Below are 16,398 nucleotides of genomic sequence, written 5' to 3'. Positions count from 1 at the left end.
CGAATATGGGAGTTGTTGCCAATTAGAGAATCCTTAAATTGACCGCCGTCTTTTAGGTGTTAAGAAAGAATGTTCTGTGATGGCTCAGTAGCTTACTACCTCCATTTAGATATTTAGAATTTGCCAGCTAACAACCAAATAATTGATATCCAATACTAAATGTATATAACTAATGGAAAATGAAGTTTGATTGATTTCTGTTTGGTTCCATTCAGTTGTCTTTGAAAATTTTCAGCAAAACTCACAATAGATTACACCTCTAACTTTTGCAACACTATTGAGCTTTAGCTTACTTTACCTGAAAATGCAAATGACAAAGATATGCCATTTGAAAATAATATTTATCCGCTTATTTCCAGTTCGATTTATCACTTTGACCCTTCAAACTTACCACCTAGTCAAGCTGTACCGCCTGGTACTTACAGCAACAATAAAACGTCATCGGGCGTAACATCCGGACATCGGAAAATTGTCGTCGATAAACCGAAAGTCATAAGGTCAGATTCGCACAACGGCAGCATTAATAGCACGACTAATAACAATACTCAAGAATTGAGTGGAGCGAATAATATTGGTTCGGGTGGCAGTGGGCAACCACCACCGACTATAAATGAAACAAGTTCCGTGGAAAATTCATCTGAGTCATCAGCACAAAGTGTTCTCATCGTTGAAACGAATAGTGCAGGTCACGACGGAGAACATGAAGCAAATGTAACCAAAGATAGTCATCCTCATCGAGAAATGAGCGACATTCAAGAAGGTATCTCGAGAAATAACATTCATTTACAAAGTTCCAGTAGAGAATCTGAATAGAATCCATTGAATCTTTTGCAGAATCGGGGAGTCAGTCAAATGAAGACAAGCCAGCAGTGACTATGGATAGTTTGACCGACACTCAAGACAAACCAAAGCTAATAAATCAAGCAACTAGTCCAAATATTCCATCACCCGAACCAGAGCAACCTGCTCTGCCGAATGAGGTACAGTCAGATATAATTTATTATTTAATGTAGCCGATAAATTTCAATTGCTAATCATCAATCTGTTGTCTTTTTGCAACTCAGATAGATAAACTTTTATATTATATTAATTTTCTAGAAATTAAACGTAAGCGCTGTTGAAACAAATCCCAGTCAAAGCTCGATAAATACAACTAGTGCGTCGACACCATCGTCAACTACAATCGTACAACAGACCTCATATAAAAAAGACGACACAAGTAGCAAACCATCTTCCGCTACACCAAATATTCCACTAATGAGTTTCGCTCCAACTGGATATCAAGCTATTGATGGAAGTACAGTATTCGCATCACCTACAAACGGGCCATTCCCAACTGCAGCCGCATATCAAACTGGGGTCAGTTTCCAATAGCAATGTTCCTATCGTACCTTGATTATTATGAATGTATTAATTCCTTACTTTTAATTTTTTTCGTTTTCTTCCTTTTCTTATATCACTAGCCTGATGGAAGCGTTTATGCGGTTCCGCAGCCAATGGTTTATGCTTATCCACCACCAATGGTTAGATTTTCAATTACTTTAAAAATTAATCACCAACTTTTTGTTCTCTTATTCTGTTTTAAATTTGATGTAGGAAGGAGATTTCCCAGGATATTTTATGCCTGTTTACGATCAATCACAACGAGATCCAAATGGCTTAGTGGCAGCAGCGCCTGCACAAGCAATTTATCAACCGGCAGGCGGTCCGACAACGACAGTTGTGGCTTATCCAACCGCAGCCCCCTATGGTGGTGCGCCCCTGTATCAGGGTCAGGTTGTATATTCGCCCGCTGACCAATTTACCACAGCCGCTTCTGGCGGGCAGCTTCAACAATACCCCGTTCCCACGTATCCAGTTAGCTACACTTATCCTTATAATGGTTATTAATTTTTCATTAAACATTACATAGTTTTGAAAGAGGTCTAAATAAGTCATATAGCTTAGGCATTTTTTGTTTTAGAAAACTACAAAACATGAGTCGAAGCAGAAGAGAAACTTTCATAGTCAGTCAATTATGATATATTATTCATAAATGAACTTGTTCATAACATACGGGAATGTAGAAGAAAGTGATATGTAAAGACTACATTGACTATTTAAACCTCTTACAAAAATCATCTTAGAAGAAAACAGATTCTATTTCTCTTCTTAACATTGCAGGATATTGGGGACAAACGGCGATGACATACTATGTTCCTCAACCGGCGCCACCACCTATTGCTTCGTCGATAATACCGCAACCATTAACTGGTACAGTAGGAGGGGTGACGAGTCTTGGAAGTTCTACAGGACACTCTAGCAATGGCAATTCTTCGAATGGCACAAAACGGAGCACACCTCCGCAAAACAATCTATCTAGTGGTCATAATAGTCAATCAGCTACACCAGCTGCGGCAAGTACATATCAATTCGCCACTACGGCACCGCCGGGATTGCCACTCACTGCTTTAGCGGCTACAGCAGCTGATCCGAATGGACCGCCTGGAACCACAATGTATGCCATTCCACAAACTGCCACCGTTTTTCCAAGTGTGTTACCTTACGCGCCGCCACCCGGGACCCCGTCCGGGGTTTTATCTCATCATCTTCCCGCTCCTGGGTCGCACCATCCTCAACCAAACGCTGTGATTAATCCACTAATTTCTACTCAAACCGCCTCGGGGTTGGGAGTTGCTCCCCAAATTCCAATTGATGCGACTGTAGCACCGAACGGTAACGTCATAGGAGGAGTTGGATACACATTGAATACCGCAATTGCAGATCGAAACGGATCTCACGGCGGCCACAATAATAGCGGAACCCCACATTCAGCTCCTAGTACGCCACTATCAAATTCCGTTTCGTTGCCGCATCAACATAGAAATCCACCTCCGCTTTTCGCCACCCCGCCAATTCTCCCAACCAACTACAATAATCCTATGCAGAGCCATTACTCACAATTTACGGATGTCCAAAATGGAATTTGCAATTCCTACTCATCCACATCGAACTACGAACGTCGAAATTCAAGCAAACGAAATAACGGTGGTTATGCACAAAACAGTCGGCAAAATAGTTATACAAGTAATCAGAATACGCGCAAAACGAACATTAACGATATTACCAACAACACCTCGTCGCCTTCTATGAACCAAAATGGAAACCGTTCATCGTTGCATATGCAGCAAAAGCGCATAAATAATAGTGATAAGACCCAGTCATCCATGAACAACAGTAATGCTAACAATGCACAAAACAACGGCAGCAATCACAATCTTGTGGATAAATCCCGCAATTCGTCAATCACTAATAACGGAGGTGGGGCAACGAATAACGGTAACAATACAAGCGGTATACGTACAAAGCCATCTAATCTCGACTTCAGACGTAGTGTGAGTCAACGTAATTCGCCTAGCACGAATTCAATGGAAAGCAACAATAATTCTCCAAATAGCATTGCATCAATGAATCATATGTCAGCGGTAGCGACGCATAGTTCGTCTTTGGAACATCCACCGCCAATGTACATAACACGTGGAACCCACATTCCACCAATGCATCCACCCACGGCGGCGGCTGTAGTAGCTGCTGCGGCAGCTGCAGCTGCAGTTGCCAATGATGCCTGCCATCCACAATTGATTGGAGCAGCATACAATCATCCTGCTGCCGCAGCTCCTACCGGAATGTATATTAAATATGGACAACCATATTTCGCACATGTAAGTTCAAATAATAATAGTAATAGCTATCAACTTGCTAATGCTAAAGGGAATTTTTATGAAAACTAATTAAAAAAATGTAAATAAAAAATTCTATTGATTTATATTAACGGAAAGGATGTGCGCATGTTTTTTGGAATGCTGTATTTATGTTTGGATGGCTGAGTAGTTTTTATTGTATGAGAAATATAATTTTCAGGGAGCGTTCATGTTCCTTAAAGCTGTAGTATTTCGGTTAAGGGATCAAAATAGTAGAAAATTCCAGCGTTCACTTGTAGGTTGGAGCAAAAGGAAGTTTTTTTCTTAATCAATGAACGTAAAAAGAAGCTTCGAAAACGTTTCTATAAGTAGTATATGACCTATAACCTGTGTAAAAATAGAACGAAGGCGATCGAAATGTGATGCGAGTAGAGCGTAATGACAAAGAGAATTGAGTGCAATTTACGTTGGCATCGCAAGACTTCGTGTAGGTACTCGCATTTATTGCTTTCTATAATTATGGGTATATTTCGTAAGTAATACGTTTTGAAATTCGATACTATGCATCTTCGCTGGACTATTTTTACAGAAAGGAGCTCCTTCGACGTATTAGCAAGCGCTTTCGTGGAAATATTTGAATTTTCCCTTTTGTAAGAATTCGATACTACCTAGCTGATCCCGCTTAACTAAAGGCCGTTTCATCCCGCTTCTTTTTTCGAAGAATGCCGAACATGAAGCCTAATTTCCTCCGTGCCGCATTCTAATTGTAAGAATAAGTCATCCTTCCCCATATCGGGCATACCGCGTCCACCATGCCGACACGGAACCGCTGTTGGTTCCTGACAATTGCTTCAATTCGTCTCCTCTCCTTAATTGCTAGGGCGTTGGCACCGGACGCTTAAATCCGCCATTATGGCTCGCGAGGATTCGTCCTGGACTCAAGTCTTGCCTCTTGTCCTACTTGGCCTCCGAGCAACCCGCCGAGAGGAATTTGCTCCCAGCCAAGCGGAACTGCTATACCGGGAGAACCCAAGGCTCCCAAGTGACCCGGTCTTCGACAAGAGGTCGGGTCTCACAGACTCTGTATTGCTGCGTCTGCTGAAAGATAACCTCCACCGCGAGTTCGAATACGTCACGGAGAGCGCCGGTGGTGGCATCTGTCCGTTGCATTAACAACGCTAACCCTGCTGCGCCACACACTCATGAATTCCATTGCATGACATAATCTGCAATGGGGTTTTCACCGTTTCTCGATATCTAACTTATCTATTGCCATTCCTGTGGGCTGATTGATATGTCCACCGTTGGTTTTCATTTGTTGTCTCGTGTCCGAATACCTCAATAATCGAACTATTTATGAGATGATGAACACTTGGAGCTTTCGGGTAAGAGTAGCATTCAGTTTCGATCTGCTGCTCCCATATAGCAGCGTGGAGAGTACATCGGCGCAAAATAACAGGTTCCGCGACAGGCCGGCCAAGAAAATGCATCCAATGTCGTTGAAAACAAAATGAATTGAAACGCAACACCGATCCGTTGCTAGTAGTGAATATTTTATTCAGCATATATCGATATTTCGATGATCGGACCAAACTGTTGGTGTTGAGATATCTGTGTATTTCGAAAATTTTAACAAAACAGCGAAGCCGGATATAACGGGGTCAGAAACAACGCTTCTTAGGTATACAAACAATTCGAGGCCGTGGATGTTCTACTCAATAGTGCCTGGCTACTCCGAATCTAGAGCCATTTGGGTCATGCCATAGCCTAATCGATATTTTTCAGGAAGAAGTTTTCCTGGGGCATGGAGGCATAGAGAATGTGCTGATGAAGAGAAGGAATAGTATCGACGACAAAACACAGCCCTGGTGGACTCGTCTTAAAACATCAAATTCTTCTGAAATTTTATCCCAACGGAACACGGAGTCTAATATGTCACTCTGATAGTAGCTGCTTATTAGTTTCTCCGAAACGTCTCTTCAGCGCACTCCAGATACACTACCTATTGACACTGTCGGAAGCTTTCTCGATCTAAATTTTGCACGGTGCTGCACAAAATGATTCGCAGGTTGTTAATATAGTCAGTGTAGGAGGACCCAGAGTGAAAGCTATCCTGTTCACTGCCAAGTTTCTTTCGTGGTGTCCTTTAAGGCGTTCCACGATAATTTCTGACAGCAGGAGACATGAACTGTCGTCTTCGAAACGGGAGCCGTTTCGAAACCTTAACGATAGTTCCCTTCTTTCACTCATTGAGCAACTTCCCAGATTCCCACAATCTACTGATGAATGGAAATAGCAACTCCACAATGACTGTAGGGGCAAGAAGGACGATTATCGATCCATTTCGAAGTTTCCACAGTCAACCAGATTTGATATTGATGCAAAATGAGCCTTTAGTGGAATTCTTTCAAAAAGTTCTCTGTTTTACAAACAAGGGTTCAAGGTACATACACAGTAAAATGAAAAGCGAGACCAACATGAATCATCCGGTTTCCCCGTCTTCTCGGATGCGTATGCATATAGCCACGTTACAAACAGCTGAGCGAAATTGTCAAAATGATATTGTGATATTATTTCAATCGCCGCCTTCTACATTTGATTAGGCACTTAACTGGAAAAAAATTATGAAAAATGGAATCAAGTACACATCATGTCATCACTCAAATGAAAACTAATATTTCTATGTGAAAATACGCAGCAAGAATATGCGGTTTTGAATGAAACGCTTCATCCATCACCTTTTTTGTCCCGTAAAAGTTCAAAGCAGGTTCATCCTCTGTGTCTCCTTGGTTCAAGGGTATTATTAGATATAGGACGCAGTTTTATTGAAACAGCTTTTGCTTCTTCAGATGTAATTCGCAGTTCCCTGCATTACTAAAAAGTCATGCGCCATATCTTTTTAGGATTAGATAACGCTACATTCTTGATCGAAAAAATGGTCTACCCTGTCTCAAATTTGCAAAGAGTTTCCCCTGGGTCTGAATGCTTATTTATTTAATCTAACCCATTACAGATAACATAAATTTTAATAAGAATGTTTTTGAAGTTATACGCCTGCAGCCAATTGATAGATAGGATTTGCATGTAAGATTTTTCTGCCTTCTTAATGTTCTCGGTTGTACTTGAGGATGAGAGAGAAAGCTAAAAAAAAGTTTTTTTCACTTACGTCCAAATCAATCCACTCAACTTCCACTCCCCCGTCACGGAGGCTTACAATGTGAGCAATGTGTCGGCGCGCATACATGTAATTTATTGGCGTTAATATTTGGTGATGTCACGCTTTGCTGGTTGTTGATGAAAATACCAATATAAGTACGAAAAATTCAGCATACATGCTGAAGATGTGTGGGATTCTCACACACTAAACCCACTCCCACTTCTCCGCTTGTATCCCCGTGGGATCGCCATGAAGTATTATTTCGGATGACGGGCTCTGATGTACACCCGCACGATTTCGCGTCCATCGCGCTCTTCGTGTATCACAGTTATTAGCGTTTATCGCATCTCCCCCAAGAGATTATGAGGTCCGATAACTCCGCTGAGGGCGTCATTTAACCTCCCCATGATGAAAATCCATAAATCTCGGACGATAGAATAAAATATGGTCCAGGTTCTTGCGTATAACGGCGCTTTCGGGGCAATCGAGAGACTCATCCGGTACGAAACGATGCAAGCACTCCCTGTAGCCACCTTATTGCGTAAGGAAATGTGTTCGATGGTAATTCCATTCTCCGTGTTTCCATTCTACCCATCTCTCATTACACGGAATCAGTGTATGACGCCTCGCGATAAGGGAGGCCAAAATGTTGTCTTGGGCTAGTGGAGTAACACACCATGATCACATTCGAAATGAGTATATCCGCAATCGATGTGGGGTTGTAACGATAGTTATGGTCACGTAATTCGCGCTAACGGTAATTCACTTGCCAAGATTGGTCTGAACATCGAAGTCGATGGGAAATGACGAAAAGATCGGCGGAAACAACGGTGGCTTGATACGTTAGATCCTCGCTACAGATCAGGCCTTTGGCAGAACAAAATCGTGCAATCGATAAAGAGGAGCTGACCACACTTCTGAACGGGACGCAGGATAGATTTCTGCACCCCTGCGATAAGCAGTCGAGGACTATATTTTCACCCACCAATCTTAGATATTATCCTTGTTGAAGATGAACGCCACGCACCACTCACGTTGGTAAGTTCCGTAGAGCCGACACTATTGCATCGATCGTAGAACGGACCCGCCGAAACCCAAAATACCGCATCGATAGACCGCCCGCTAATTTGTCGAACGGAAGCAGTCGGTATCATATCAAACTCATCAAAATCTTCCCTATAATGTCTAAAAGACAAATAGGATGATATGAAGAGGATGCACCAGCTGGTTTTTGGGGCTTTGGTAGCAGAACTAACCTCTGCCTCCTCCACTGGGCGGAAAGCACACCTTCCACCATGCACACAGGCATGTCACTTTTGGTGATTTTTGCCCAAGAATGTTGTTCATTACAACCTTGCAAGAAGCCACAAGTTCATATTTGCCTCAAAGCGCAATTATAGCAATTCGGCTCACTTTTCCGTATGACCTTCCTTATGCGTTTCGTCTTTTGCCAACGTTTCCTCCCTCTCGCAATAGATTCGCATGCCGCAGTTACCCACTGGCTCACCTTTGCCAGTGTGCGAAAGATGGCCTGGTGGTCACTGTGGGTATAGTGTTCACTTATCCGCCAGACTATCCCTGTCGCCAACGACCGAAGTGAACTCTTCGAAGATGGGCCTCGCGTCCAATATTGGCTAGAGCAATGTCCAGAATGTGAAGGTTTCAAGTAAGATGTTATCTCTGGCGTTCGTCACACGGCTTCGCCGGTTCAAGACCCATACGTTAAAATGCAATAATTTTAGGGATGTGGTCTCTAATGTCTAACACCAAGCTTTCGCTAATGTTGCACTCGGAGGGGCGTAATAGCCGTAGATATGGACGCCGTTGACTTTGGCGCTACAAAGCCAGCCCCCTGGAATGCAATTTTTTTTGTATGTGATACCGTGATTTCAATAAGGTTCGCACAGTACCGCCACGTCCACTTTCCACTCTCAAATGGTTTACGAGAGTAGGTTTTGAACTACAAAAGTGACTGACCGAAATTAATGCATCTGAATCATCTCTTGAGAGATAATTGCTTCCAAGTCAGCACGTGACCAAGCCTATTTTTACCTTCCGCGCGGTAATCCGTTTAATCGCGGATTTTACCGGCAAGCTAGTAATAGCGGTCTGTATACCCCCATATGCTTTCTTTATCCTCTACTCCGCTACGGTTGAATTGTTCCCTTAGTGTAACATAGACATTTCCTCGCGATATAAGCTCGTCCAGGTCCTTGCACTCGATTATTATCTCTTGCTTTCCAGCTTTCACTTAGTACCTTTTCTACCTGACCGCGAAAACTATACCCTGACCTCTTGCTTGATCTGTTTAGCTCCAACATCTTCTCCCTTTTCCAGTTGTACTACTACTAATTTAAACCATGTCGTGCCATTTACTTTACTTCCGAATACTTCCAGGACAACTTAGGATAATAAAAATCTGCTAAATTTAAATACTTTTTTCTATATATTGGAGAACTTATGATGGATCACAAAGTATTTCTGATAGTTTTGTTGCTATCACTGCGTCAACAAGTGTTCTGGTTTGGAGAGGGATTTTTTCAATTTCCTCGTAAGAGATCGTCACATTAACCAATTCATTTCGCAAGCTTCGTCTCGCTTCACATCACTAAAAAGTAAAGCCATCGGACGTTTCCTATTTACAGGAAAATGAATAATTTAATGATTCTAAGTAGTTAGTGTCATTCAGGATTTTATTGTACATAGATTTTATCGTATACATTTTTGGTGAACTTAGATGAGTAGATTGCTTATAACATTGCGTTACACGATTTTGGTACACGCTTAACTGAAAGCTGGAATGAACGGGTCGTGAATCATAAATGAAAAGTTCCAAACATACTGTGGTACCCATCACGTCTAGTTTTCGAGGTACATGTCAATCATTATTTCCATTATCCCCACTTGAGGCGTATAAGAATGACGTTTTCAATGTATTGCACTTTTTTATTGGTTTGTATTGTTTACAGATCGTTTCTATTCGTTAACGTGGATGTCTTTATACAGATTTATTTGAAAATACAATGTTACGCACCATCCGCGCTAATGATACGCTGGCATTTACCGTTTTCTTATCGACATTTGCCGAACTAAGCGCCAAGTATGCGCTGACCTCAAAGTTGTAGTTCTTTTACTCGGACCACAGAGAGGTTTACTAAATACTGTTGTTTTCTTTGTATGTGGGACAACAGGACACTATACAAAAAAGTATGGCATGAAAGATCAAAGTTTGTTTGCGGAAAATCGAATGTGAAACATGCACCATTAATAGCTCCTAAAAAAGTCGTTTTACTATCATAACACAAAAAATTTGGTTTGATGAAAAATTTTGTCAAGGCTGTGAATAAAGACTCCCTCCTGGTTTTTATATTTGGAGACAGTATTTTCAAAGTTAATTGACACCAAACTCACAGACGAAATATTTATGGGACGACAAATACGCACAAGGACAAGGAACTTGATGCCCGGTTATCACTGAAAGCAGTTATAGAAGGCATTTTTGGGAGCCACAGAGCCGAAGATGTGGAGCAGCTGTCGTTAACTGACATGTTAAACGCATACGGAAAATTGAGCTATAGAATGTCGCTAAAACTTCACTTTGGTGCGTCCAGTGAGGAACAGGGTGAGATGTTACACCAGGATGTAAAGAAGCTTGAAGGCCGTTGCGACACAACAATGCGAGGTGATTACTGTTGGCGTCTAAAACAAGAAGATCCGTCAAAGCACAAAAGAAAAAGTTAAAATCTCAAGACATCCTGGCTTTAAATTTCATGAATTGAGTTTTATTGTATTGTTGTATCTAAATGATAAAAACAATTGATTAATATAAAAAAGTCTGGTCAATTTTATAAGATTTCTTTGAATTATGTTTCTACCTTCCAATTTTTAATATAATTTGGCAAATCCTCAAGGAAGAAAAATGAGACGTGATGGAAAGAAAATATGTATATCTGTATATCGATAAGAATAAAAAAGAAAACACGACATTTCAAAGCGAGTATTTATTTTTTTTGTTTTCATTTGTAACTCAGTATAATTGATCGTTTTAACAACTAACGAATATTTATTAATCAACTATTTACATTGAGTTTCAGTGTATGGAATATAGACATTTCTAAGTATAAATAGATAAAAATATCCCTTTTTATAATGCATTCTTTTCTCTTACAGCCGTCAATGGCACTGCCAAACAATCGAAGATCTCCGCCAAACGATTTAAGACCACAACTAGCACCTATTGCAGGTGTCTATTCAACCGTTAACATGATGCTTCCGGGTGAGTGATATCTACAAGTAACTTGCCACTTTCACTGTAAATCACTAAAAATTTTCCATCTTTTTCGAAAACAGCCCCGCGTACCATGCCGCCGAGGCAACCGAATCCGAATTACAAGGGAAACAAACCGTCACGCTAGGAGTAACAAAAAGAAAAAAATACATTTAATGGACACTATTTAAACAAACTATACATAATTGTTATAAAAGATAAAAAATACAACTAGAGAAAAAAACAATATCCAGCAGAACAATTTTTCCGATCCAATGATAAAAATGAAAAACTTAACAAAAAAAAAACATATATTAAGTAGAAGTATATGGACTTTAAATCATTCTCATCTCCGCTCTCCATTCAGCAAAATTTAAAATTCGATCTGTCGTTCTGCATACATTGTGAAATTGAACTCCATTCGCGTCGCGGTCTCGACAAAAAAACGATAATCGTAAAATCTGCTTTCGATATTTCTTCCCTTTTCGTTTTCGGTAAAAGTAAAACAGCGACATGTAGAAACATGGTAAAAATTCAATAGAATAAAGTCACGCAATTTTCACTCGCGATATCTGTGAATTTATTGCCATATTACTTAACTATTATGATTAATTTAATTAATGCAAAACAATAAATTTGAAAGTTTATAATAAGAATTATTATTATAATTATATATTTATATACAAAAGAGAAAAAAATGAAAAATGAATCGGAAAAAACTGCAGAAATACCATCAAAAACAACATCAACTAAAAAAATATATTGTTTTTTTTTTAAATTAAGAGAAAGAAATCTATTCAGTAAGTTAAGGAAAAGTTTATAAAAACGAGAAAAAAAAACAGTTTACACTAAAGTAAAATTCTTTTTGATTTGTTATTTCAATCCCCAATATTTTCCTAACAACTTTTTCGTTTAATGATTGGCAAAAGATTGGCATTTTGAATTTAAATATTGGCCGTATCAGTGTTCAGACAAGAAGAGTGAGAAAAGGGTAATGGTGAAGCAAGCATATTGCGTACGAGAAATGCACCATTCGGAGTTGTGACATCATCTGATGAGAATGGCGTTTTTCTCATTTTTCTAAGATGCATATTCACTTTGTGGTTTGTACGTTTGTTAATTGGTTGTAGATGAAAATGCCGGGTAAAGTTGAATTGAATTCATTCAACTTTTTTGAAACAGGCTGTGTTCATATAATTTATACATCTCTATCAATTCAATCGTTTCTCTCAGTAATCCTCGTTATTCCAACATCAATTGTTGTATGAAAAAATAATACTAACTAAAGACATTTGCTTCCTAACTCTGCAACATTGCTTTTCGTTGTGGGGCTGCCCTTATGCCGCTCGCTATTCACACTGATAATACCTTGTGACTTTCAATTCTACTTCTACGCCATTCATAAATTCTTTGGCCATCTGTACTTCGCAATTTCCAAGATGATATTGTTGGGTCCTTGCAGTTGTTTCTAGATAATCCTCGATTGAATCATACTACAGTTCCGTCTTTGTTTGTACCGGGAAAAGCCGCAACGAGTCCAACTGCTTTCCTTTCACAAGCTGATTAGTAGACTTCATATTCCTGATATTGGGGAGCGAAGCCCTACCGCTACAGCAATATCCTAAACGGAGTGCCTCGGGAATTCTGGGCATTCCCAACGGCAGAGTGGAAGACCAGCGAAGTGCTGCAGGATTAGGACACAGTATTGGCATACAACACAGGAATGAATGCGTGCGTTCGCAGTGAGAGAACTGTCAAATGAAGTTCATTACACGGACTTGTATGAAGCAAATTACAACAAGTTGATGGATGAGCAATGCGCACCCAAAAAAGTTCGGAAATTAAACTTTCGCGATGCGTAATTGATGATAGCTTGATAGCTTGTTGACACTTCACATCTTTTGCAATTTGGCGGCGTTTCCCAATTTCGGCTGTTATTTTGAATAAATTCGTTTTTAGAACCGCGGAAGGGACTATTTGAATTGCAAGTGCTAATTATTAATGTCATTTACATTAGTTCCGTAGCTTCCATTCATAAAAATTGAATTTAAGCCGGAGGTATGTGTATTCTAACGGCGTTAATTATATGATTTTCATAGCTAAATCATGCACACAGATTAGCATACGCATTTTCCTATATTTTGTTATTGAAAATCGTAAAATGAAATACCACCAAGAGTGCATATACCTCCGGCTTAAATTCAATGTTTATAAATGGAAGCGACAGGACTAATGTAAGTGATATTAATTATTAGCACTTGCAACTCAAATAGTGTCTTCCGTAAGAACCGAAGTGATGCTCAGAAAACGCGCGTCCCGTCGATGTGGACAAGAGAAAGTCAGAAGGCGCCAAGTCTGGCGAGTAGAGCGTTTTCCCTGACTCGTTTTTGGTGGGTGTGCCGGGGCGTTGTGTTGAAAAATTATAATGCCTGACCTGGTCGTTTTTCAAGCAATGCGTGATCTAAATTCATAATTTGCTGTCGGCAGCGTTACAGTGAGAGCTCATAATGGACCATACCCTTGTAATCGTACCAAACGCAGAGCATTGTTTTCTTCCCAAAGCGATTTGGCCTTGCAGTCGGTGTTAATGGTTCGCCTGGATCGACCCATGATTTTTCCATTTAGCATTCTCGAAATAAATCCATTTTTCATCCCCCGTCACGATTCGATGGAAAAAACGCTTTCTTTCGTGCTTTGCGAGAAGTGGTTTTTCGTTTTTCTTGCTATCTTTCGTTCAATTCATGCGGCATTCATTTTTCGCATTTTCAAACCTTTCCCATAATTTTCAAACGTAAGGAGATGTTCGCTTAAGTCACATTCAAGTGTTCTGCAAGTTACTGTTCAGTTTGAGTGTCATCCTCATCGAGCAAACTTCAAATTTGTTCGGTGGTCTTTCACGTCCTTCGTTTCTCAAGTCGGAATTGCTTTGCTTTGAATCATCGAGACCACTCTTTGTATTGTGTTTATTTTCAAGGTAATGACAAACGCCGTATGAAACCACAAACGGTGTGTGTTATTTATTTCTGGTAGGTGTCAAAACAAGAAAAAACTAGCAGACTACTACAGCCATGTATGTATGCATATCTACAGCCATCTATGTATGGAGGGCGGTTTCGTATTTATGGTGACATCCTTCACATCCGGCAGTACAGCGACGCGCTGAACACTAGGCAGCACGCTCAGAGCCACCTGCTCGGGATCCCCGCTGAATAGGAATATAGAGGAGAATGGGGTAGCCGACGGAATGATCAGGCGGGTGGAGTGCATGCCCAATTCTAGCTGAGACCACGCTGCGGAAACTTCCTTGGGAACTTCACCTAATTGAAAATCTGTAATTACATATGGTTATCATAAACCCCTAAGTGAGGCATTGCACGTCACCCACCATAGATGGAAGTATCGATGATGAACTCAAGCAATTAAGCTTACTGGTGGCTGGAATGGTGTTTGGGTAAGTTTATCCGCTCTCTCATCCCTGTCAATACCTTTGTGTTCCGTTGTAAATTTCAATAGCCGGTTCGATAGCGGGTTAGATTGTAGATCAGATTAGCCACTTTTCTCGGTCATATATTTGACCAGTTTATTATGAAGCTGGAGTTCTTATTATTTACACCAGCAGAAGTTCTATTCAGAGAATATGGTGGAAAGGAAAATCGAAGTTTTGAGGGAAAAGGTGCGTTCGTCGAAGATATGTGTAATACTAGTAAAGCACAAAAAAACGTCGAAAATAATAATCATTGGCGCAACAATCCAATTAGATCAGGGCCTTGAAGTGTGTGAGAGCACTTCATTCAAGATCGTAACGGTACACTATAGGATTACAATACCCCATAGGAGGCAATGTGGTCAGCATTGCGCTCGTCGAAAATAAACATATACAAAAACAATTTGTTTAATGAAAGTAGATAAATGAAGGTACCTATAAAATCAGAAGAAATTGATTTTCGCTTTTTTTATTTTCCGCCGTTAGTATTTCGAATGACCGCCTTTCGTCTTAATTACCTCTGCAACTTGCGCGGGCATTGATTGGTATAAATTTTCAGTAAAATTTTCCGGAATTTCATTAAACCTTATCGTTTCGAAAATTATTTAAGGTTTTGTTTGCAAAATAAAGTGATGATTTCTTTAAAGGACCCTTTCTCAGAAGCTACCGAACCGAAAAATCTGAAAAAAATAACGAAACTGCCTCTATATGGTGTCCAGGCTTCAAAATACTTGCCATATCGATATCTGCTCAAACTAAGTTAATAATAGTATATTACCATATTTTTGGGGGAAATGCGTTATAGTGCAGAATATAATATGAAGCATATTATACCCCAGTTTGGTGAAAATCATACTATTACTAACAAAGTTACAGTAGCTCAAAGTTTACTTTACCGTGAAAATTTACTGCAACTAAATATCAAAATCACACTAAAGTGAGTAATCTGGTATAATAAATATATGGATAGTTCTGCACTCAAATATGCTCACAGAAGAAGCAAACAAATCCTTTCATACCTGAAGCGCCGAGCATCCGGTTTCCCGACTTGCTTTTAGATTTGCTTTGTTTCTTATTGATCTTTGTTGCAGTCAACCCTTCATAAAGCGACTGTAGGTATGTAGATATTACCTGTGAATAAGAACCTTAACGAGGATAACAGATAAAAAGATTCACATGGGAAAAATTTCGTTTACCTACAGTACGTGCTTTATGACACGGGGTCGAATCGTCCTGAAACATTACTTCATCAAAGTGCTCACCTAGTGCTTCTACAGTGGGAACAACGCAATCTTCGATAACTTTTTTATACTTTCTGCGATGACAGCATCGCTTAGAAAGAAAACAAGTCGGGAAACCGGAAGCTGGACGCTTCAGGTACGAAAGGTTTTGTGTATTTCTTAGTACGTAGCACGTAATATATCCATATATTATGTGAGAGTATCCACTTTCGGGTGATATTGACATTCATATTCTTCAATTTTCAAAGAAGCAACAAATTTGAGGTATTATAACTTTGTTAATAATAGTGCGATTTCCACCAAACTTGGTAAGAACATGCTCTATATTATAGCCTATATCGCTGCAAAATTTTATGGTACTAGGATGAACTTAAGGGGGGTCTCTAACCACTTACAAAAAATTGTGGTAATATACTATTATTAACTTTATTTAAACAGATATCCGTATGAAAGGTATTTCGGAGCCAAGGCACCATATAGTGGCAGCCTCCTGATTTTTTTCAGATTTTTCGGTTTGGTAGTTTCTGAGAATGGCCCCCTTAAAGAAATGATCACTTCCAACCCCCCGC

At 39.9% G+C, this 16,398-nt stretch overlaps 1 protein-coding gene across 8 annotated transcripts in view; it reads left to right on the top strand.

The window, feature by feature from the left end:
- Positions 1-11,963, top strand: part of LOC119649798 (protein encore) — a 160,154-nt gene extending 148,191 nt beyond the window's left edge. For 7 of the 8 annotated variants that reach the window (XM_038052103.1, XM_038052102.1, XM_038052110.1 and 4 more), the window contains 8 exons: positions 360-760; positions 814-980; positions 1,099-1,359; positions 1,464-1,523; positions 1,597-1,882; positions 2,164-3,701; positions 11,008-11,113; positions 11,188-11,963. In XM_038052103.1, the coding sequence (XP_037908031.1) occupies positions 360-760; positions 814-980; positions 1,099-1,359; positions 1,464-1,523; positions 1,597-1,882; positions 2,164-3,701; positions 11,008-11,113; positions 11,188-11,252 (2,884 nt within the window). In that variant the 3' untranslated portion in view covers positions 11,253-11,963. The remainder of the gene's footprint in view (positions 1-359; positions 761-813; positions 981-1,098; positions 1,360-1,463; positions 1,524-1,596; positions 1,883-2,163; positions 3,702-11,007; positions 11,114-11,187) is intronic. The other variant, XM_038052109.1, reaches the window with a different exon arrangement.
- Positions 11,964-16,398: the final 4,435 nt, after the last annotated feature.

The sequence above is a fragment of the Hermetia illucens genome, chromosome 2, assembly GCF_905115235.1.
Source record: "Hermetia illucens chromosome 2, iHerIll2.2.curated.20191125, whole genome shotgun sequence".
Classification (NCBI taxonomy): Eukaryota; Metazoa; Arthropoda; class Insecta; order Diptera; family Stratiomyidae; genus Hermetia; species Hermetia illucens.
Note: the sequence above shows the minus strand (reverse complement) of the source record. Positions and strands in the feature narration are given on the sequence as shown.